The sequence below is a fragment of the Furipterus horrens genome, unplaced genomic scaffold, assembly GCF_987537825.1.
Source record: "Furipterus horrens unplaced genomic scaffold, mFurHor1.1.pri manual_scaffold_8, whole genome shotgun sequence".
Taxonomy (NCBI): Eukaryota; Metazoa; Chordata; class Mammalia; order Chiroptera; family Furipteridae; genus Furipterus; species Furipterus horrens.
Window position 1 is genome coordinate 93,842,397 of NW_028327178.1, and position 25,550 is coordinate 93,867,946.

The 25,550-nt window shown below is 37.0% G+C and overlaps 1 protein-coding gene across 1 annotated transcript in view; it reads right to left on the reverse strand.

The window, feature by feature from the left end:
* The window catches only part of SAMHD1 (SAM and HD domain containing deoxynucleoside triphosphate triphosphohydrolase 1), a 53,784-nt gene that overhangs the window by 20,941 nt on the left and 7,293 nt on the right, over window positions 1–25,550 (reverse strand). Inside the window, exons 3-9 of the mRNA XM_090286370.1 lie at window positions 24,823–24,883; window positions 17,843–18,003; window positions 10,764–10,879; window positions 9,054–9,124; window positions 2,039–2,194; window positions 1,084–1,184; window positions 792–900 (exon numbers count right to left, since the gene is read on the reverse strand). Of these exons, the coding sequence (XP_090142496.1) occupies window positions 792–900; window positions 1,084–1,184; window positions 2,039–2,194; window positions 9,054–9,124; window positions 10,764–10,879; window positions 17,843–18,003; window positions 24,823–24,883 (775 nt within the window). The remainder of the gene's footprint in view (window positions 1–791; window positions 901–1,083; window positions 1,185–2,038; window positions 2,195–9,053; window positions 9,125–10,763; window positions 10,880–17,842; window positions 18,004–24,822; window positions 24,884–25,550) is intronic.

Sequence of the window (25,550 nt, forward strand, 5' to 3'; positions counted from 1 at the left end):
CTAGAAATTAGGCATTATTATTCTCATATTCTTCATTCTCAAAAGAAAGACATTTTTAATCCTCACCCAAAGATATGTTTATTGATTTTTTTTTTTTTAAGAGAATAAGGGAGGGATAGAGGGATAGAAGGAGGGAGGAAGGGAGAGAGGAAGAAAAGAGACAGAGACAGAGAGAGAGAGGTTGCCTCTCATACACGCCCCAACCCGGGATCGAACCCGCAACCTAGGTATGTGCCCTGACCCGGAACTGAATCTGCAAACTTTTAGTGCACAGAATGATGCTAGGGCTCAAAAGAAAGACTTTTATAATGCATTATTATACTACTCTTTGGTTACAAGATGCTAATCTAATAGGGACCTAATGATTTTATTATTTTAACTATATGAAACACCAATATAGTGATTAAGGATGAGACTTAAGCCAAATTTACTAGTTTGAAATTCTAGTTATGCCATTTATTAACTGTATGTCTTTTCTGTGCTCCAATCTGCTCATCATTAAAGTGGGATAATAATAGTATCTACCTCATAGGGTTGTAAGGATTGAGTTAATTCATCTAAAGCACTTAAAACAGTACTTAGCACAACACTTAATAAATGTCTATTGTAATTTTATTATTTAACAATACAGTATAAGTGAAAAGAGCCTTAAGATACTTATAAATGCTCAGCATGAAGAGATTGACAATTTATGAGATACTGATTTTTTTTCCAAATTACTGAACAATTATTTCTAGATTTTGAACTAGAAATAACCATTCTAGTTATGTTGTTCCTCTGACATAGCTTACCTTATCTCTAGTACAAATACACTTCATACCGTCTACTTCACAGACATTGACAAACTTAAGACAGCGCCTATAATCAAAATTATTTTGAATTCCAAGATGATGACAGTCCCTAGAAAGATTCCAAAGCAGACAGATAAAATTTTGCAACAAGATAATTGTACCTTAAATATTAATACTAAATTTATAGAAGCATTTATTTTTATTGTATTTATTTGTTTACTTAAGTAAAGATTGTATATATTTAAAGTATATAATAATTTTCACCAACTTTTCTGAGGGGTTCACTACATACCTGGCAAGATAGTCCCATTTGTCCACATCAATGCCATTTCTTTTGTTGGCCACTATCTCATAAAGGAAGCTTTTGTCTTTAGGACGTCCTTTATATGGCCACTAGAATACAAGAAAATTGATTACAAGTTTTAGAATAAGAACCAAATCTATTTAAAAGCAAAGCAACTGTGTTAATATGAAAATTGTAAACATATACTTGAATGGGAATGTGAGATAATTTAGAAAGTTCTTTCCAAGTAATTCCTAAATTAGTAGAAAAGGAAAAAGAGATGCTAAGGTATATGATATCCTATTAATACTAAACCTTTTTAGTATTTAGTGCCATTGAAAGGACCCTAACTCTTACTACACTTGTCATAGCCAACAAGCTCTGTTTTCTTGGTTTATAAGTTTTTAAAAATGTAAGATCCAATTATGAACTAGTAAGAAGGCTCCTTTCATGCTAATGCTTGAATTCATATATGAAAATATTATCTTTCAAATTAGCTATACATCTAACCCTAATTGAAATGTACCATTCAAAGACTTTTTGGAGCTCCATTTTTTTAAAACTAGGATATCTGCTACAAAATCCACCTCTTATTCTTACAAGTAGATTTATATATATGGAAAAAAACTTAGAAACAGAACAAATTTTCCTCTGAACTAATTCAACTTTTTTCTAGATCTTCATTTATCTAAATATTTTAAATGTTAGTTTTAATGTATAAATAAGATATACATTGTTAAAGTTTCCAGTTACTTTAGGCTTCTATATAAAATACTGCATACACATTAATTATAAAATATTTACATACATATTTTAATTTATATGTGTACTTATATTTTTTCCAACTCTCAACTCAGTCCCTCTAAAATAGCCAAGTATTCCTTTTCGAATAGCTCTGAAATAATCAAGAAAAGACTAGATGAAAAGCATGAGTTACTGCAAATGAAGTTGTACAGAAACTTACCGCTGAACCTTTATATGGTGATTGAGATGGTTCGATAATTTGTTCTGTGATAAAGAGAATATCTTCTTCAGGGATGAGACCATATTGTTTCATGACAGGTCTGAGTTCATTAGAATTAATAAGGTGCTCAAACATCTTCACTGAGCCCTGTTCATGCTAGGAAAAGTCAGCATAATATGGTCTGTTATAATCTCTAGTCCATTAGGAACCCCATATTATTCTAATTACTCTTGATTCCAGGTAATTCAAAGATAAGATTCTACTGCATGTTAATTACCTAGTTTCCAACTATAGTCTTGCAGATATTTCTAAAAACCTATTAATTTGTCTATATTTTACTGGTCTATATACTTTTTACAAATCATGTTTTCATCATTTAGTTCATTAATATATTTAATGAGCTGCAGCACAGAAGTACTTCACAGTACAGTACAGAAGAATATTACCAGGTCATAGAGGTAGAATCCCACTTTCATGAAAATTGCTGTAAAATCCAGTTCTATTATTTAACCAGCCTTGAAAACCTGAAGTTACCAGTTTTGTTAGTATTTCCATCTAGTGGTGAAATGAAGTAACTGCAAATTTACAGTTAAAAACAACAGTGTCACTCCTAAGTCAAGATCTGGGTGGGAATCTCAAACTGGCCTCATTTTACTCAACTGTTTCTGTTTACGCATTCATTCTTATTGTAGAGACATCTGCCTTATCACAGTCTTACCAAAAACTGACCCAAGATAAAAACAAAAGCCTGAATGGTCCTACAACTATATTTTAAAAATTGAATCAAGATAACACATTAGTTATAAAGGAGGAAAACAGTAAGTTTATACTGGAAAAATTTAGCAGACATTGCCTTACTCAGTGGTCAAAGTTAATATTACCAGCAATGGCTAAATAGATTTCATGTGCCTCTGATGTGATACACTAAGAAGTACACAATGTGGCATTCTGCCAAAAATGTAGTCTTACACTGTGAAGAAACGTCAAACTCAAATTGAGGGACATTCCATAAAATAACTCACCAGGACTCTTCAAAAAGTGGCAATGTCATGAGATATAAAGGCTAAAGAATTATTAGTGGACAAAAGAGACTAAAGAGAATGGCAACTAAGTGCAATGTATGTATGGATTGGAAAAAAAAGGTTGTTTTCCTCTTTTTCTATATGGACATTTGGTGAAATTTGAAAGAAAATCTAAATTAGATAATATCATTGCATCAACATTAATAGCTTGATTTTCATAATTATATTGAGGTTTAAGTGAGACAATATTCTTATTTTTAGGAAATACCTACTGAGGTATTTAGGAATGAGGTGGTATGTCTAGAGTTTATTTTCAAATGTTTCAGAAAAAAATTTAAATATACAGAAAATTTAAGTTCCACAGAGATAACACATATAACTAAAATTATACACAATGTAGAAGTAAGTGTACTAAAAGATGTATAATAAATTTATGGAGAAAATTATAAAATTTATAATAGAAGGGCAAAGCAAATCAAACCCACAATGAAATATCACCTCACAACTGTCAAAACAGCTGTATCAAAAAAGAAAATAAATAACAACTATTAGCAAAGATGTGGATAAAAGGGAACCCTATGCACTGTCAGTGGGAATGTAAATTGGAGCAGATGCTATAACAGTATGAAGGTTCCCTAAAAAATTAAAAATAGAAGTACAATATGATCCAGCAATTTCACTTCTAGGTATTTATTCAATGAAAACAAAAACATTAATTTGAAAAGATACATGCACCCCTATGTTCACTGTAGCATTATTTACAATAGTCAAGATATGAAAGCAACCTAGGTGTCCATCAATAGACAAATACATAAAAATGTGTTTTATATATACAATGGAATATTACTCAGTCATAAAAAAGAATAAAATCTTGCCATTTGTAATGACACGGATGGACCTTAGAAGTATTATCTAAGTGAAGTAAGTCAAACAGACTGAGAAAGACAAATACCGTATGATTTCACTTACATGTGGACTCTAAAAAACAAAATAAAACCAGATTCATAGATAGAATAGCCAGGTATTTGCCAGAGGAGGAGGGGTGAGGGGGGTGGTGAAATAGGTAGAGGGGATAAAGAGGTACAGACTTATAGTTATAAAAATAAATAAGTCATGGGATGTAACGTATAGCACAGGGAATATAGTTAATAATATTGTATTCTTTGTATGGTGACGAATGGTAATGGTGCTTATTGTGACGATAACTTCTAATGTATGAGTTGCCTGAAAAGTCTCTCTGTTTTTTTCCATGCTTAGCTGTCTTTAACATCATTCAAAACAATTTTGTTAGACTGCATTGTGACAGCTGTCATATCAGTGTACGTTTTACAAAAACTTAACAAAATTGGTGAATTTTTGTGTAGTCATTTTAATATTGAAGATGGAAGAATATATGGAACATTTTCAGCTTATGCTTTGTCTTAAGAAAGGTAAAAACACAACTGAAACACAATAAAAGATTTGTACAGTATATGGAGAAAGTGCTGTGGTTAATTACTTGTGTCAAAAGTGGTTTGCGAAGTTTTGTGCTGGAGGTTTCTTGCTGGATGATGCTCAACAAACAGGCAGACCAGTTGAAATTGACAGTGATCAAATTGAGACATTAGTTGAGATCAATGCTACACCATGTGGGAGATAGCTGACATACTCAAAATATCCAAATCAATCAAGGTATTGATGAATATGAAAAATGTGTTTTATTTTACAGAAAAAACCAAATGGATTTTTGGCCAATCCAATACATATACATCAAATCATTATGTTGTACACCTGAAACTAATATTGTATATCAATTATACTTTAATTTAAAAAGTGGTCAAAAAAGGGCCAATGATACTCAATAAAAGAATAAGGTGTGAACAGTTGTCCCACCAACTATCAAGACTTACTAAAAAGTAATAATATCAATAATGAAGAAAGTATGGGCCCTGCCTGGTGTGGCTCAGTGCATTGAGCGCCAGCCTGCAAACCAAAGGGTCACTGGTTCAATTCCCAGTCTGAACACGTCTGGGTTGTGGGCCAGGTCTCCAGATGGGGGTGTATAAGAGGTAACCACACATTGATATTTCTCTCCCTCCCTCCCTTCTCTCTCGCTAAAAATAAATAAATAAAACTTTTAAAAAAAGGGCACTATTAGAAAAATGATTTGGCAAGTCAGAGACCGGAGAAAAAATACTAATTATATAGCTTATGAAGAATACCTCATAACAATAATAAAAAGGTACTCAAGTTTTTCAAAGAATGCAAATTGAACCACAAGGGACCATTTCATACTCATTAGAAAAGCTAATCTAACTTCCGGCCAAGATGGAGACATAAGACAGACATGCTGCATCTCCCTCCATAACTAAGAAGGAATGCAACTATCTTAAAACTAGAAACAACCAGAAGTTCCAGAAAATTGAGCTGTATGGAAGTTCAACAAACAAAGATATAAAGAAGAAATACTCATCCAGACAGGTAAGAGAGGGGGAGCCAGGGCGGAGAGGACGTGGTGTGCTGGTGGCAGCAGCGGCAGCAGCAGGCCGGTGGGGAGCACATTCACACGTTTTAAAAAGTTGGGAGGAGCCCTGGCTACTGTGGCTCAGTGAATTGAGTGTCGCTGGTTCAATTCCTAGTCAGGGCACATGACTAGGTTGTACGTCAGGTCCCCAGTTGTGGGCGCAAGTGATAGGCAACCACACAATGATGTTTCTCTCCCTCTCTTTCTGCTTTCCCCTCTCTCTAAACATAAATAAACGAACAAATAAATTATTAAAAAAAAAACAAAACGTCGGGAGAGCGCTTCCAGCACCAGAATAGACCGTGCAGCTCACAGTGCCAGCACCAGGGAAAATCAAGCCTCATTGCTTCTGACTGTGCACACCAGTGGGGGTTGGGGCAGAGTAAGAAACTAAAGGTCTCTCAGCAGAGTCCGCTTGTTTAAAGGGCCCCCATGGTCCCAGAATGTCCACAAACAACCCACTCTGGGAACGGTGGCCAGGGCAACAGCTAGAGAGGCGCCAGTCCCATAAGGAGGTGGGAGAAGTGCCTGGAAAAGGGGCGAGTGCTAATCAAGTGGCATTGTTCCTTCCTAGACTGCTCCCTGACATACAGTGCCACAACGTGGTGAAACAGGTCATCCTGTACTGATGAATACCTAAGGCTCTGACCCTTACAACATAACAGGTGCAATAGCTCTACCTAAGACATAGAGGCAAACAAACACAGGAGCCTGTCAAGATGAGGAGACAGAGAAGTATGGCCCAAAAGAGGGAACGGATCAAGGTTCCAGTGGGAGAACTAAGTGACAAGGAGATAGCCAACCTAACGGACATAAGAGTTCAAAACACTGCTGATAAAGATGCTCACAGGCTTGACAGATATGCTTAAGTATGGCAAATGCATAAGGGAAGAAGTGAAGGCTATGCTAAATGAAACAAAGAAAAATCCACACAAAACCAATGGTGAAGGGAAGGAAACCGGGGTTCAAATCAATGATTTGGAATATAAGGAAGAAAAAAACAGCCAACCAATACAGAATGAGGAAACAACTGAAAAAAATGAGGAGAGGCTTTGGAACCTCTGAGGCACCTCAAATGTACCAACATCCAAATCACAGGGGTGCCAGAAGGAGAAGAGGAAGAGCAAGAAATGGAAAGCTTATGTGAAAAAATAATGAAGGAAAACTTGCCAAATTTGGTGAAGGAAATAGACATACAAGTCCAGGAATCACAGAGAGTCCCAAACAAGTTGGAACCAAAGAGGACCACACCAAGACACATCATAATTAAAATGCCAAAAGTTCAAGATAAAGAGAGAATCTCAAAAGCAGGAAGAGAAAAGCAGAGTTACCTACAAAAGGGTGCCTATAAGACTATCAGCTGATTTATCAAAAGAAACTTTGCAGGTAGCAAGGGGCTGGTAAGAAGTATTCAAGGTGATGAAAAGCAAGGACTTATAACCAAGATTACTCTATCCAGCAAAGCTATCATTTAGAATGGAAGGGCAGATAAAGTGTTTCCCAGACAAGGTAAAGCTAAAGGAGTTCATCATCACCAAGCCATTATTATATGAAATGTCAAAGGGACTTACTTAAGAAAAAGAAGATCAAAACTATGAACACTAAAATGACAACAAACTCACAACTATCAACAATTGAATCTGAAAAATAAAACCAAAATCCAACTAAGCAAACCAGAATAGGAACAGAATCATAGGTATGGGGATCATTTGGAGGGTTATCAGCTGGGAGGGGGAAGGGGGAAAAATAGGGAAATGGTGCAGGGACTAAGAAGCATAATTGGTCGGTACAAAATAGACAGGGGGAAGTTAAGAATAGTATAAAAAAGGGTGAAGCCAAAGAGCTTATATGCATAACCCATGGACATCAACTAAGGGGGGTGGGATTGCTGAAAGGAAGTGGGGTACTGGGCCGAGGGGAGCAAAGGGAAGAAAAATTTGGGACTACTGTAACATAATCAATAAAATGTACTTAAAAAAATAAAGCTAATCTGAAAAACAAATGTTGGTGGGGCAGTGGAACAACAGGAACTCACATACATAGCTAGTGGAGCATAATAATGGTGCAACCACACTGGAAAGCTGAGGTAGTTTCTTATAAAGTTTAAATATGTATTTAAATGTACTCACATTTTCACAAAAAGTGTGTACAATAAGCACAGCAATCTTTTTCCTAATAACCCAAAACTGAACACAACCCAAACTACTATGCTTTCACCTGAAACTAATACAAAATAATAATGAAGGTAAACTGTAATTAAAAAATAAAATTTAAAGTTTTAAAGTTTTTCTCAAAATAAGAAAAAAAAAAGAAAATGAGAACACAAATATCATCAAAAGGAGAAAGGATTAACAAATTATGACTTGTTCATACCGCAGAATAATACCTCCACAATAAAAAGGGATCGACTACTGATGCACACAATGTGAACTTGACAAAAATCACTGAGTGAATAAAGCAAGACACAGAAGTACCTGTCATATGATTCTACTTTTATCAAGACTAAAAACAAGCAAAACGAATCTATGTATATAAAAATCAGAAGGTGATGTTGGGGGTAGGAGTAGAAATTGACTGAAAAGGGGCACAAAGGAATTTTCCAGGAAGATGGAGGCGTTCTTATCTTCACATGAATAGCAGTTACATGGATGCATACATTTGTCTAGACTCACTGAACTGTACACTTGAGATCTGTACAACTTATTGTATGAGTTATATGTTTAAAAAAAAAAAAGAGAAAATAGTGGTTGCCATGTAAGAAGCATTCAATACATAGTTATATCCTTTTCTACTCCAGGATTCAGAGACAATGTGGCCAAAAATGGAGTCAATCTAACTTTACTGTCAAAACTAAGTTTACTTCTCAAAAACTGATTCCAAAAATATGGATTAACCACCTGCAAATCCCTAAGTATACACTGATTCATTTAATATACAGGATGAGCAAAAGTAGGTTTACAGTTGTAAATGAAACAGAATTCTTATATTATCATTTATTGATTATTGTATTATTTTCCATACAAACAACTGTAATCTTACTTTTGTCCCACCTGCATATGATGCAACTTGGCTGCAATCAGTTACTTCAAGGTTATACAAAATGAGTCAAAACCACAGTTATTCTTTTATTTTTTATTTTATAGTAGCATAATAAGAGTAGAAAGACCATTAAATTAGTACCTAGGAAACCTGATATTCTAGTACTGGCTCTATCATCTAACAGCTTTGTGATTTTTGGTGCATCCATACACATCTGTGCATTTCAAGTTCCTTTACACTTGTAAAAATGGAGATTATGATTCCTTCCTTACAGACTGTGAAAATCAAATAAAGAACACATGAAAACATACATACACATGTATAGATATAGATACGTTGATATATATATATATGAAAGCACCCTGAAAACTGTAATGGGAAAGTATACTATAACATAGCAGTGGCTGTTTGAATAATCTTTATTCTATTGACTATTGAATGTATGACATACCTTCCAATTCAGGCCTTCGCGAGCAAGTGGAATAAATCTTCCATCAAACATATGAGAAAATGGCCCATGACCTTAAAAACAAAAGGAACCTTAGAACAAGAAAAATGCCAAAACTGAGTTGATTTTTAAAAATCTTTTTAGTTTTAACTTGAATTTCAACAGATATGAATAATCTATAAATACAACACAAAAAGGGACCAATCCTTCCCTCCTAATTTCTCAAAACAAGAGAACAGAAAGCAGAACCACGCGGGAAAGTAAGCTCTTCACAGAGGGGTCTCTGAGTCACCAGAACTCAAATAACTGGTGAAAGGACAGTTTTGTGTAACTTAAAGGAATGTAATGACAAAAACTTGAGGCATCTTAAGCAGTTTTAAGACAATCCACTGGGATGCAGGAATACAATGTTAGAACTTCATTACTTTCATCCTTTAGAAATATCCATTTTTATATAAATTTTATAATGTATGTAATATATTTAGAAAAATATACATGCATCAGGGCTCTTTCTTGGGCTTTTACTGATGATGTGAACCATCAAAAGTTTATCTTATTTCTAACTGATTTTAACATTTCACAACATTTGGTAACATGAAATTTGGTGTGGCAAAACTCTGGAATTATCAGAATTACTGCAGAAGTGAATTACTTGTCTGGAGAAGGAACCCAGCTGGCCCAGCCCTGGGCCTTTTTGCATGTTGCACTCTGTATATAAAGGCTCATTACAGTAGTACTCGGACTCCTAGGGACTAGCAAGGGTTTCCCAATGACTCCCTCTCAAAATACCAGGAATCTATTAAAGTTATCATCTAGGGGAGTATTAGTTCTACTGAAATCTCCAAGGGGACATGCTGAAGAGAGTGCCCTACCCCTTTAAGTATCTGGCTATTGAAACACAGATCCCTGCCCTTTCTTACCCTAAGGGTGCACACAGATTCTTAGGGTCCTCCAATAATTAGGACTAAACTCCTGTGATAAAAGAATACTGTATCTTTTATCTTTCCTGGTCAAAGGAAAGATTTAAGTGGCCTAAGACCTCAGATGGGTAAAGGAAGGGAGAAGTTTAATGTTAATTTGCTAGGGCATATTATGTAGTCTAGGTATGAGAAAATGGACCTGACAAAGTAATTGAAGGTAAAATGGCAATTTTATTCAACAAGAATGATAAAAGAAAAACTAATTTCACATTATCCTAAACAGAAGAGTCAGAAAACCTCATTGTCATAAAGTCCTTTCATATAACCTGCAGCAATGATGTTTACCATGGGAAATTCACTGAAAGGCTACAAAAAGTAAAATAGCAATGCCTTGGTCTCATGGATCATTCTAGGAAGATGTAACGGTACATTTATATTAATGTTAATTGAAAAATTAAAACACAGCCCTGGCTGATGTGGCTGAGTGGATTGAGCACCAGCCTGCAAACTGAAAGGTTGCTGATTCGATTCCAAGTCAGGGCACATGCCTGGGTTGAGGGCCAGGTCCCCAGTTGGTGGCATGTGAGAAGCAATGGATCTTTCACACAATGATGTTTCTCTCCCTCTGTCTCCCTCCCTTCCCCTCTCTCTAAAAATAAATAAATAAAATCTTTAAAAATTAAAAAACAAACAAACCCATAACTTTCATATTTCTCTTGGTTAGTCAGATTAATTTCAAAGACAGGTAATATTTTAGTTTTTCATAACAGCTTTGGCTGTTTGTACAGCTTACCGAGATCATGACAAAGCCCAGCAATCTGAACACAGAGAATATCTCGTTCATTTATCTGCAGCTCTGGTTGTCTTTCCTTCAGTGCTCGAACCAGACATCCTGCTAGATATCCTACACTGCAGGGCAAACAAAACAAAAAGTTACCCTTCTGTTTCAAAGATAGAAGTGATACTTCCTGGTCCTCAACAACTTTAATGTTTCTCAAATCTTGTAATATTTCTCTAGGGAAACTTAATAGAATAATGTGTTTTGGAACTTGGTAGGAACACACGAACAGAATTCCAAAAGCAGGACTTCTTGGCTCAGCATCATTAATCATTAATGATAAATGCAAAATAAAAACCATAATGAGATACCGCCTCATACTCATTAGGATGGCTATTATCCAAAAACAAAGAATAAAACAGAAGAACCCAAAATAATTAATAATAAATGTTGGCTTGGATGTGGAGAAATTGAAACTTTTGTACACTGTTAATGGAAATGTATAATGGTGTAGTCGTTTGGGAAAATGGTATCGTGGTTCCTCAAAAACTTAAAACTAGAATTACCATATGATTCAGCAATTCCAGTTCTGGGTATATACCCAAAACAATTGAAAACAGGGTCTTTAAGATATATTTGCACACTTGTGTTCATAGTCGCTCTATTTATAATAGCCAAAGAACCAGAATCAACTCAGTGTCTATCAATGAATAAATGGATAACCAAATATGATAGATACATACATTCGAATATTAATCTTAAAAAGAGAATTCTGATATATGCTCCAATATGGAGGAACCTTAAAGAAATTATACAAAGTGAAATAGCCTATCGCAAAAAGGCGGTGGGGAGAGGGGGGAATGGGGAATTGTTATTTGATGGTTATAGAGTTTCGCTTTTGCAAGATGGAAAAGCTCTGGAGTTTAGTTGCACAGTAATGTGGATATAGTAAACACTATTGAACTGTGTACTTAAAAATGGTTAAGAGAGTAAATTTTAGCCCTGGCTGGTGTGGCTCAGTGGATTGAGCACTGGCCTGCAAACCAAAGGGTCACAGGTTTGATTCCCAGCCAGGGCACATGCCTGGGTTGCAGGCCAGGTCCCCAGTTGTGGGAGCATGAGAAGCAACCATACATTGATGTTTCTCTCCCTCTCTTTCTCTCTCCCTTCCCCTCTCTCTAAAAATTAAAAAAAAAAAAAAAAAAGTTAAATTTCATATTCTATTCATTTATCAAAATATAAGCAGGACTTAGGCTTTGTAATGTTTACAACATAGATTGAAGATAAAATGCCTAACAAATGTTAGATGCACTTTTAGCACTTCCCTCTGAAAGTAATTTCTGAATGAACAAAGTATCTTTGAGGTTAGAGACAAGAGCTACCTTGTTGGTTTGGTAAGGCCTAGTAAGTTTTCAATAAATATTTGTTGATGAATGAATGAACACTTGAGTAAATACATGTGTTCTAAATTGACACCTGCATCAGCTGTGGGGCTACCAGCTGTGATCACGAACAGCCACACTGAAACAGAAGGGAATTTTGGCACACCCCAGCTCACAGTAAGGGACAGTGGCACCAGGCTCTTTCTGGTAAGGCCGCCAGAGTGACGAAGATAAAGGAGGGAGGATCTTTCTTCTTTCTGCCGAGCTCTGTGGCAGGGGTTTCAGTTTTGCTTTAGTCTCCTCTCACCCACTCTTTCAAAAGGCAAAGGAGAAGGGCGAAACCAAATCAACAAAAAGAACCCATAACCTATGGAAGAATGGGATCAGGGTTATCCAAAGAACAAGAAATTTTCTTTTGGCTATTATAATAGCTGAAAAAAGAATTAGGATGTTAGATAAAGGAACAGCATTTGATCAATTTATTACAGATAGTTAACTGTCCTTGGTTCCTAGATAGGGGTTCTTTAGATTTAAAAGGTTGGGAAAAAATTGGATAGAAGTTAAAATGGCGCCAGGAAAATAAAACCTCCACAGGTCACCAAAATTTACCTATTTGGAGGTTAGTTCATGCGGCTCTTTGCCCGCTGCTTACTGCAGTGGTTCAGAGTGCTGCGGTCCCAAAAACACAAAGATAAAGTAAGGAAAATAACTCAGGCTTAGAAGGCACAGCAACCGCAATGCAAGTAGGAGAAGGGGCGGGAGAGGGGACTACGCGGAGCACTGCAGTCCCTGCCAAACGACAGGCTTCGCGGGCTCCTCCCCCATGGGATCCTGGAATGCCACAATGACTCACTCTGACACAGGCCCGCCAAAATCTTAAGTAACAAAAAAGGGGGAGTATGGAGTTCTCCCCAAAGAATCTAACTAATTCAGCAATCTACACTTATAATTTGTTAAATTGTGATAACTCCCTTATTACTCCTATGAAAAACTGTCTTAAGGAAGCAGCTCAGGCAGAAAATTGGAAAGTCCGGTCTGCTTTCCCAATCATTGTGAGGCAGGGACAGGCTCTAAAGTGGGAGCCTACTTATAATGAGCATACTTTGTCCCACTACACAAATTTCTTAATCATTTCTGCCTCTAAACCTGGCCAAAAGAAAATCAGTTTAAATTACTGATCTGTTTTAATCCCTTAACCAAATGTTTAGCAACCTAATTGGGCTTAAGTTTTAATGTTTCTTTTGGAATGTTGGGTCAAAAAAATTATGTATGTTGCAAAAAGTCCTAGTAAATCATAAATGGTCTGTGCAAATTAAGGGATTGTGTAGGGGGAAGAAAGGAAAAAAGAAGGAATTAAGAAAGTGAAGGAAAAGGAAGGAGAAAGAAGGAATAAAGAAGGTGAAGGACTGTGAAGGAGAAGGGTAAGGACCAAAGGAGAGAGATACATGCCACATTCCTGCATGGCATGGGAAGGAAGGACACTGGAATGGGTAATTCAAGAAGGGAAATGAAAATGGAAAAGAAATAAGAAGGAAAATTAAGTGTGTAAGTCTTTGAAACATTATAAATTTTAGACCTAGAAACTGCAGTCCCAGGAACAAGCCGTGCCAAACTCCCTTGCCTTTTCTGTAGCCTCTGAAAGTTGTCAAGGTCACTGGATAATAAAAACAGCCCACTTTTGAGCACACTAAAAGAATGCAGTAATCTCCCTGGCTGCTGTGGCTCAGTGGATTGAGCTTCGGCCTGCGAACCAAGTGTCGCTGGTTTGATTCCCAGTCAGGGCATGTGACTAGGTTGCACGTCAGGTTCCCAGTTGGGGACGTGAGTGAGAGGCAACCACACGGTGATGTTTCTCTCCCTCTCTTTCTCCTTTCCCCTCTCTCTAAAAAAAATAATAATAAAACAAACAAACAAAAAAAGAATGCAGTAATCACCAAAAATAAATTTGTTTCTCTTTCTCTAGCCTCAGAGCAGGAATGGGGGGTGGGGTGAGCGGGCACTCTACACTCCCAGCTCCCTCCCAGGGAATAGCTGCCACTGGTTAACCCTTTAGTTCTCCCCTGGCATTTTACAAAAATGAGCTTGTCTCTGCTTTACATGCAGAAAGCCCTAGGTTTGAAATATCATCAAAAATACTCAATTTACAGGCAAGAAGGACCTATCGAATTGCCATTGTTACGTGAATTAACCATTTTGTATAAGTTTACTCATTACAGGTTTGTCTATCCACCTAACAAGCCCCTACACCCATTCTGGCCAGGAACCAAGTCTTAATGAAGACCTAAAAGGCTCATGTCTGTTGCAAAAGCAAATTGGCCAAGAGATCCTGGCCCGGCTCTCTGCCACGGAGTCTTCTGTCTTCTGTACTGTGGCTGGGAGATCAACAGGATGCTCTGATTACCCAACAACAGCTTACTTCTGATCCCAGATACTCTAGATTATGTGTCATCCTGTTAAAATAAAACTAGTCAGCATTCTTGGGCTGACATACAACATTATTTACAGGGACGCTTTTCCACCAACCTGAAAGGCTAGATCGATAGGCTACAATTTTAACTCCATCAACAGCTTATGGGCATTAAGCAGCTTCCTGAACAAAAGGTGTTTCAAACCCTAAGTGATAATCTTCAATGGCTTAACTTTAAAAATTGGCTTCAAGGACTAAATTTACATATATGAATAATAGGGGCAGTAGACAGACACGCTGCATCTCCCTTCACAACTAAGAAGGAATACAACTACCACAAAACTAGAGACAACCAGAAGTTCCAGAATTCAAGCTGCATGGAAGTCCAACAAACAAACATATAAAGAAGAAATACTCATCCAGAGATGTAGGAGGGGCAGAGCTGGGGCAGAGGATGTGGTGTGGTGGCAGCAGCAGCGGCGGCAGCAGAAGGCTGGCGGAAAGCGCAGTCACACGTTTTAAAAAGTCAGGAGGGACAAGTGGGGAGCGCTCCCAGCACCAGACAAGACCACGCAGCTCCCGGTCCCAGCGCCACAGAAAATAAAGCTTCATTGCTTCTGACTGTGTAAACCAGTGGGGGTTGGGGTGGAGGAAGAAACTGTAGGTCTCTCAGCAAAGTCCGCTTGTTTAAAGGGTCACTACGGTCCTAGAGTGTCCGCAGACCCACCCACTCTGGGAACGGCGGCCAGGGCAACGGCTAGAGAGGCGCCAGTCCCATATGGAAGTGGGAGAAGTGCCTGGAAAAGGGGTGAGTGCTAAGTAAGCAGCACTGTTCCTTTCAGACCCCTCCCCACCCCACAGCATCAGAATGGGGTAGAACAGGTTGCCCTGTACTGACAAATACCTAAGGCTCCGCCCCTTACAACGTAACAGGTGTGACAGCTCTACCTAAGACATAAAGGCAAACACGGGAACCTGTCAAGATGAGGAGACAGAAGTATGGCCCAAAAGAGGGAACGGATCAAAGTTCCAGTGGGAGAACTAAGCGACGAGGAGATAGCCAACCTAACAGACATAGAGTTCAAAAACACTGGTGATAAAGATGCTCACAGGCTTGACAGATATACTTAAATACGGCAAACGCGTAAAGGAAGAAGTGAAGGCTACACTAAATGAAACGAAGGAAAATCCACACAAAACCAATGGTGAAGGGAAGGAAACTGGGGTTCAAATCAATGATTTGGAACATAAGGAAGAATAAAACAGTCAACCAGTACAGAGTGAGGAAACAGGAATTGAAAAAAAATGAGGAGAGGCTTAGGAACCTGTGGGACAACTCCAAACATGTCAACATCTGAGCCATAGGGGTGCCAGAAGAAGAGGAAGAGCAAGAAATTGAAGGCTTATGTGAAAAAATAATGAAGGAAAACTTCCCAAATTTGGTGAAGGAAACAGACATACAAGTTCAGGAATCACAGAGAGTCCCAAACAAGCTAGACCCCAAAAGGAGCACACTAAGACACATCATAATTAAAATGCCAAAGGTTCAAGATAAAGAGAGAATCTTAAAAGCAGCAAGAGAAAAGCAGAGAGTTCCCTACAAAGGGGTGGCTATAAGACTATCAGCTGACTTTTCAAAAGAAACTTTGCAGGCAAGAAGGGGCTGGCAAGAAGTATTCAATGTGATGAAAAGCAAGGACTTACAACCAAGATTACTCTATCCAGCAAAGCTATCGTTTAGAATGGAAGGTCAGATGAAGTGCTTCCCAGACAAGGTAAAGCTAAAGGAGTTCATCATCACCAAAGTATTATTATATGAAATATCAAAGGGGCTTTCTTAAGACAAAGAAGATCAAAATTATGAACATTAAAATGACAACAAGCTCTCACCTATCAACTGAATCTAAAAAATAAAAACAAAATCCAACTAAGCAAACCAGAAAAAAAAAAAATTGGGGCAACTGGATGCTCATTAATCATCATTATATACTTTGTGTCCTCCAATGTGTCTACAAATTATAATATTTTCCCGTGATTATATTTGAGAAAAGCAAGTAGCAAGCTTTATAAGATTTTCTACTATAAGTTTCTCAGAAAACAAAAAAGGGGAGATGCAGGGGACTGTTCTATGTGATTTTGAGAATTGTAGCCCAAGCCATGAGCCAGGCTCCTAGGAGCCTTGTAAGACTCAACTGGAACACCAGGAAGGTCAGAGGCAGGCATGACTCAAAGGCCACTCAGAATGTTCCCGTGGGAATTGGATTTAAAGAATGCATATTATGCTTTAGAGCTTGTTCTGCTTTTTTTTTTTTTATCTCTTAGTTAACTATAAAAAGTGTGTAGCAAAGAATGTGTAAACCCTTGCACCTGATGTCAGTATGGTGCCAGGATGTTTAACAGACCCTCACACAGAGCGGTCACTGTGTTCTTTACATTGATATCTGTAATCAGTAACTGCCAACTGTAACCCAAGCATCTGAAAGCTAATTGATGATTTATGAATCTTGACCTTGTATCTCCCGAATCCCCTCCTCAATAAAAGGGTCTAGGAGAGAACATTCAATGCTCTTCTCCACTAGAGAGATTTGCCACCTCTCCTCCTCCCAGATAAAAGACAGTGTCTGGACAATTCTGTTCTCTCTCATCTGCGTTCCTGAAACCTCTGCTGGACAGGGAGTTCCCACCGAGCCCAGGTGTTGGAGGCAGACAGCCTCACTGGATAATTTAAAATGCTTCAAAAGAAACAAACAAACAAACAGAACACCCAAAGCAATATTGTTAGTACTTCATGAATATCTGGAAATTTGGCCAGTTCTTCCCCGCTTATGTTCTCCTGGCTCTCCACTTTTATAATGGAAAAGCAGACCAAAGTCTCAACTTAGTTGTATGTAATATAAGTGCCACTTCTCTGAGCTTGTGAATGCTTTTCTGATTTACACATTTCCTGGTTTCAAAAGACAATCTGTACATGACTAAATAGAGACTACAGGAAAATTAAATAATCAAACTTACAAAGTTAATTATACCAGTAACCAACCCTATTAGTTTTTAATAATATTTAAACATGCATATTTCAGGCAAATGACTTCTCAATAGACACCTTCATCTTTTCAGGAAGGATCTAGGGGGGCTTATAAGAACATATAAATAAAATACAGCAAGGAAACAAGTCTCAATTTTTTCATCAACAAAATAAGGATATCATTACCACTTTGTAAAACTATTTTCTAAAAGATGAGACAATCATTTCATGAGACAGAGAAGGTACTTAATAACTACGTTCCCCACTCCAATCCCCTTCTTACCCTAGACTGTGCTCAAATCGATTGTGTGAAGCTCCTGGAAAAACATAGTAAGTGCCTCCCAACTGTTTAATGTATCGAAGCCGCTGAAATTGAGGTGTATCGATGATCCGGATAAGGAGAGGGTGAAATTCAATATGGCCATGGATAGGATCATTAATCACCTAGAAAAGTATGTTAAAACATAAGTAACAATACATAACTTTTTGTGCAGCTATGTCTACTTACAGTGCAAAGTCAAAGATGTTTCACTATTCTCAAGACTAACATTAAGGGAAATGACGAGATATTAATATTATTACCTTATTTTGATATTACTACCAGAGAGCTCGAGTATATTGGATCTGGGTATATTTTATGTCTTCCTAATGGATTCTAGTAACAGAAAGATAAGGATTTCAATCTTTTTATTATTATTTATCCTCACTCGAGGACATGTTTTCATTGTTTATATTTTTTGTTTGTTTTTGTTTATAGAGAGAGGAAGGGAAAGAGAGGAACATCTCTGTGAGAGAGAAACATCAATCAGTTGCCTCTCAGACGTGAGTAGACCAGGGATCCTATGCCCTGGACTGGGGATTGAACCCGCAACCAAGATATGTGCCCTGATTGGGAATCAAACCTGCAACCTTTTGGTTATGGGCTGACACTCTAACCAACTGAGCCATACTGGCCAAAGCTTTGTACATTATTTAATTAGCCTTTAGTAAGTTAGTCTTGTATTTAAGTTAAACATACTCATTTAACACACTCATTCAGATTACATAAGCCATATTACTCCTGGCACGATGTCTAAACTTTTTCCTGAATGTGTCTATATAGTACGTGTACTAAAATACTCAGAGAAGGAAAACTCTGACTCCAAAAAACCTCCGCTGCCTTGCGGCATACCTCTTCAGGGGAAAGGCTAAGGGAGTAAACCCCGACAGAAAATCCGGAGCCAGAGTCCCTAAGGCGGTTTGACGTTGTAGTCAACACCGGCAACTCCTGCGGCGCACCTGAAGCCAAGCTGTATTGACTCCGTCTTTCCCTTGGACCCTTCAGCTGCGAAGAGAGGGGGGGTCTGCTGCATGGGCAACAGCAGACCCTCCATATCACCCTGCCCAGGCTCTGTAGCTTCAGCTTCACTGGAGAGGACACTCCAGCGTCATCACAAGATGTCGATTCAACACGGGAGGAGACAGATACCGTGTCACTCCCGAGTCGGACTGCACAGCCATTCTCGGCGGTGCAGATAGACTTTTAAGAAGCTACACCATCGTCTCTCGAGACGGACGGCTGCCGACGGACTAAAATACTAAGAAAGAATAAGTGAAATAAGTCCTCCTATCATATAGATAAGAAGTCATACTCAGGAACATAAAAATTTTATAGTACTTATAATGTCACTCAGAAATATTTATATTTAGTAAAGATATATTTCACAATTATGCATTACACTAAGATTAAACAAGTGCTTTAAATATGGGTAAAGATTTAATGCCCCTCTATGTTTCTTTAAAGATACAGCTTTTTTAACTGTCCATAAACTGCCTTTTAAAGGAAAAGTCACAGAATAAAAAACAAGCTGGATAAATGACCTAATCTATGATTTTCAAACTCCTTCAAATTAAAGTTGCTTATAAATGTATAGAGTCCCGGCTGGTGTGGCTCAATGGATTGAGTGCCAGCCTGCAAACTGAAAGGTCGCCACAGGTTTAGATTCCCAGTCAGGGCACATGCCTGTGTTGTGGGCCAGGTCCTCAGTTGGGGGCGTGTGAGAGGCATCTGATCTATGTTTCTCTCGCACATTGATGTTTCTCTCCTTCCTTTTCTCCCTCCCTTCCCTACTCTCTATAAATAAATAAATAAATAAATAAATAAATAAATAAAATTTTTTAAAAATGTATAGAATTCTTGCCCCAGCCAGTGTGGCTCAGTTGGCTGGGCATCATCCTGCAAACCAAAAGGTCGCCAGTTGGATTCTAGTCAGTGTGCATGTCTGAAGTAGATTTGGTCCCAGGTTGGGAGCTTATGGGGGGAAACTGACTGATGATGTGTCTCTCCCTCTTCTTCTCCCTTCCTTCCCCTCTCTCTCTAAAAAAAAAAAAAAAAGGTAATAATAAAATAATTTTTTTTTAAAGTATGGTATTCTGGGAGGCAAAATACCTTGTTTGTCTTGTTTACTGCTATGTTCTCAGAACCCATCATACTGTGTGCCTAACTACTGTTGAACCTCTACTGCAAAGTAATATATGTTAACATGCTTTATAGTTAAAATGTACCATGTCCACACACAGAAGTATATAAAATATGAATTATAGAATCTCCATGTTGTAAAGAGGCTTAAAAAGGTTATCTGGTCCAACATTTGAACAGTTGGTGATGAGTTTAAAAACAGATCAATTCAAGTTTGTACCAAAAGCCTGAGTCAAGTAACGACTAGAATTTACAACTTTGTTAAATAATATGTGTGTACATTAATAAAGATTAGATTTATGGTTGATGTTTGGTGAGTATGAATTTTTTCACCCTGTTCTATAAAACTCCTTTATAAAAGATATAAATTTTAGTCACCTCTTATCATGTGCCAAGAATGATGTCAAAATATCTAAGTAGAAGGACCCATGAATGTCTTAATTCAACCCTGTGAATGTCCCTACAGACAAGAACAAGTTCCAAAATCTTTAAATACATGAAAAATCATAAAGAGCAGGTCATCAAATAACGTCATTTCGATCAACAAAATTTCCCTATAGTGTCAATTAAAAAAAAAAAAAGATTCCTGGCAGCCAGGGCCACTGTCTGCATAGAGTTTATATGGTCTCCCCATGTCTGCAGGGTTTTCTCTGGGTGCTCCAGTTTCCTACCACACCCCAAAGATGTACATGTAAGCTTCACTGGCATGTCTACATGACTGAATGAGTGTGGATGTGCATGTGAGTGTCCCCTGTGATGGAAGGGCATACTGTCCAGGGCTGGTTCCCATCTTGTGCCCTGAGCCACCAGGACACTTGCAATCCTGACCTGAAAGCATGTTGGAAAATCATTCTCTTATTTGTTTTCATTAATCTTTCTTAAATGTATGTATAGCTCATATTTATTTCAATGTTTAATATTAGAAGTATTTGGGGTCCTTATTTAGAAGTTTGGTGATGTTTTTGTGATCAGAAATCTGCCATATGAACTTAATTCTTGTTTATACCAATTAGCTTTTTTTTTTTTTCAATTAGCTTTTGGTGAAACTGGTTTCATTATATGTCATTTTGCTTAAAGTTGCAGTATCCAAGGAACTATTCATGACTTACTGTACCCGTCTATTACCTTCTCCTTATATAAAATTAATGTAACCATGATAAACAAATGAGAAGCTATTTAATTCTTAAAAATTATCAAAAAATCTACAACCTACTTTTAATCCATTTCAGTTTAAAAGTCTTCACTTTCAGTTTTTGAGGTCTAATAACTGTTTTTTTGTTTTGGTGGGTATAATAACTGTTTTTAAAACATTTAGTAAGAGTGTCATCCCAGTATGCCAAGGTTGCGTGTTCCATCCCTGGTAAGGGGACATGCAAGAAACAACAAATGAATGTACAAATAAGTGGAACAAGAAATCAATGTTTCTCTTTCTCTCCCCTCCACCCTCCTCTCTAAAAAAAAAATCATTTAAAAAACATTTATTTCACCCTATGTATGTTAGAACAAAATAAATTTAAGCAACTTTATGAAATATATCATATCATAATACATATATACTCTTTTCATGTCAAAATGCAACCTAAGCATTTTCTCATGTTTTTATAAATCTTAATTATCATTTTAAATCAACACTTTTAAACCATTCCCTTAATGTTGAGCAACGATTTACTGGAAATTTTAGTCACACTATCTCATATGCCTGTCCCAACTCTTAAAGTGTATATGTGATATTAAAGTGTTTTGGTCATTATTTAAATGTTATTTTGTTCTCCCAGTATTATTTAATATAAACTGCTCTTTTATATAGTTACATGGTCCACTTATTTGCCACTTTTAAAGGCTATATGATATTCTACTGTGATACCAGTGATGAAAAATAAAACAATCCTGTTGTCTATTAAGTCTTCTGTATATGCTAAGCACTGGGGATAGAGATGGGTAAGGCATCATTCCTGCTCTCATGGAAAGATAATAGAATCTACGTCCAGAATCACAGGGAAAAAAGAATGGGTAGAAAGACACAAAAGAAGGAGTGGTCAATTCTACCCAGAAGAAAGGAGAAGGGAAACAATCAGAAAAAAATTCAGAGGTGGTAATTCTATAACAACACATAATAGGTAAGGGAAAATACACAAAATAGGCATTTCACTTTAAAGATTCATTAATACGTTTGACAAATTAGTGCCCATTACGTCAACCACTGTATTTCCTCCTCACTGTTCACAATTCCTGGCTTCCGAGGCCAACTGAACTAAATTTAGCATGAAGAAAACGGAGTCCAGAAGAAAGGTTGTGATCTTGCGTTAGGCCATTGTTTCTTAGACATGACACCAAAAGCACAAGAGGTGAAAAAAAACATAGATTAAACAGGACTACATCAAAATTAAAAACTTTTGTGCTCCAGAGAATACCACTAAGAAAGTAAAAAAGACAATCCAGAAAGTGTGAAAAAATGTGCATATCATATATGAGACTTGGTATCCAGAATATATAAAGAACTCATAATTTAAATTAGTTATGGTGATGACTGAACAACCTTGTGGACCTTCTAAAAAACATTGACTTGTATACTTTAAGTGAGTGAATTATAAGGTATGTGAATTATATCTTACTAAAACTTTTTAAAAAATAATAAAAGGTAGATACCAGATTAGGGTAGAAATCAATTCTTTCTTTTTATTAAAGGTATCAGTCTTAAAAAAAATTTTTTTAATTTATTGATTTTAGAGGGAATAAGTGGGGTGGGGGAGAGAGAGAAAGACAGACAGAAAGAAACATGGATTTGTTGTTACACTTATTTATGAATTCATTGGTTGATTCCTGTATGTGCCCTGACTGGAGATTGAACCCACAACCTTAAGTGTATTAAGATGATGTTCTAATCAACTGAGCTCCCTGGCCAGGGCTAGGGTAGGAATCAGTTCTTTTTTTTTTTTAAGCTTTTATTTATTTATTTTTAGAGAGAGGTGAAGGGAGGGAGAAAGAGAAGGAGAGAAACATCAGTGTGTGGTTGCCTCTCATGCACCTCCAGCTGGGGTCCTGGCCTGCAACCCAGGCAGATGCCCTGACTGGTAATCGACCCAGTGACCCTTTGGTTTGCAGGCTGGCACTCAATCCTGAGTCACACCAGCCAGGACAGGAATCAATTCTTTGTTCAGCTGTACTGGTAACGAAGCTAAGATCACATAACATATTAATGTTATTACTATATATAATGACTCACTGACTCAAGTACATAGTAGCTTTAAAATCTATTTTCAACAACTGTAATTTATAATTTATAAATGAGGTTAAGAATTTTGTTTTTTGATGAAAAACAGTACTATACGTTAAATACATAAAACACCTCTATTGCAAAATGTAAATAATGATTGTGCAAAAGGGGAATGAGACTTTACTCCTTCTTCCAGATCTGGAACTAAGTATTCTTAACCTACAGATGTCAAAAGGCTGAACAATAAGGTATATTTCCTGTTACCAATTAATCAAGAAACATTTCTTTAATTATGGTATGAGAATCACCCTGAGGAGTCTGTGAAAAGATGCACATTCCTGGGTCTCTACTCTAAATTATCAGACCCAGAATTTCTGGGATGGGGGCTGTGAGCTTGTTAAAATCATTCTTGGGACACTAAGTCTGAAAAACAAGGCTTCTGGTGTCTGAAAGGGGCTGGGGATGAGAAATAAACAACTATTGATAGATTAAACTTTAGAAATATGTCCACCATTTGAACTAGTATTTGACAAAATTTTTTTTACCAAAACAGACAAGAAAATTTAACACAACTTTAAAAGTTATTCTATGGCTGAAGGTGGTAACTTCGGCTATTTGTGTCAATGTTGATGATTCTCAAAAATATAATTTAAAAAACTTATTTATTTTTAAAGAGAAGGAAAGGGAGGGAGACAGAGAGGGAGAGAAACATTGATGCACAAGAGACATATCAATCAGCTGCCTCTTGCAAGCCCCCAACTGGGGACCAGGCCTGCAACACAGGCATGTGCCCTGATGGGAAATTGAACTGGCAACGTTCCAGTTTGCAGGCCAGTGCTCAATCCACTGAGCCATACCAGCCAAGGCTCAAAAATATAATGTTAAATGAAAGTTTAAAAGGTTACTTACTGTGAAATGTGATTTATATAAAATTTTTAAACAATGTAAGGCAATACCTTACATTGTTTATGACTATACACAAATAAGTAGTAAAAGCACAAAACATTCATAAAAATTATTAAACACCAACTCAGGATGGTGATCATTTTTGAGTAAGAAAGGATGGAAATAGAATCCAAGAGACATACAAAGGAGGCCTTTCATTCTTTCTAATACTTTGTTCTAAAAACAGTAAATTTGGCCTGTGAGCCAAGTATCGCTGGTTCGATTCCCAGTCAGGGCACATGACTAGGTTGCACCGTCAGGTTCCCAGTTGCGGGTGTGAGTGAGAGGCAACCACACAGTGATGTTTCTCTCCCTCTCTTTCTCCTTTTCCCTCTCTCTAAAAATAAATAAACAAATTTTTTTTTTAAAGTAAATTTGAAGTAAATTGGACAAAGTGTTAAGATTTGACAGGCTAGGTAGTGTTCTATTTATTCTTTTCTGTGTGCTTAAAATATTTTAGTTTTCCTTTGATTTAAATACATATTCTGTGCTTATTTTAGAAAATGCAGAAAGTTTAGAAAAGTCAAGATCCATCATTCACAATGAAATGCAGATTTCCTTCTATTGTTTTAAAAATGAATTCTAGATAATTGAGTTACCTTACTTTATATTCAAAACACATGATAATAAACTAGATTCCTCTTACCTTTGCTGTTTGACACCGTTTTTTAATACAAGTAAGCAGCTTCTCTCTCTCCAACGAGGAACTAAAATTATAACAGGATAGATAAATCTATCATTATTTGCTTAATCATAATCAATAGAGTATATAATAGTATACAATCAACTCTAGATTTACACTAATAGAAAGAGAAGTCAAATGAAAAGGAACACTTAATAATTCAAATTTACTCCTCCCAGAAACTCTCTCTTTCCTTTGCTTGAGACATGAAACTCTCCTTCTAGGCTTTTGCCCTTGATTCTCTTCTCTCTTGGTAAACTCAGACCTCAACACCTCCTACCAATTTACTGAACGTTCAATTTATACTTATTTTAATATAACATATACCCCCACAATTCTGAATTTGCTTGACTCATAAGAGAAAACTCAATATAGCACTCAAAATTTTAAGTAGAGCATAGTGATAATGAAAAAGAACTTCTGAATCAGATAGAACTGGCTTACATCTGCACATGGAATCTATAAATAACCTTGGACAAGTTGCTTAACTTTGTTTGGTACATTGATGTTCTCATCTGTAGCATAGAGATTATACCATCTATCTTATAGGGCTGGAAAGGCATTAAACTGGGTTCAGCACTGGGGTTACAATAAAGACTTGGTTCCTGCCCTCAAGAACTGTAGGAGAATTTTAACTATAATTACAGGTGCTACAGAAATTAATACTGATGATAAATTCAATATTTACCCCA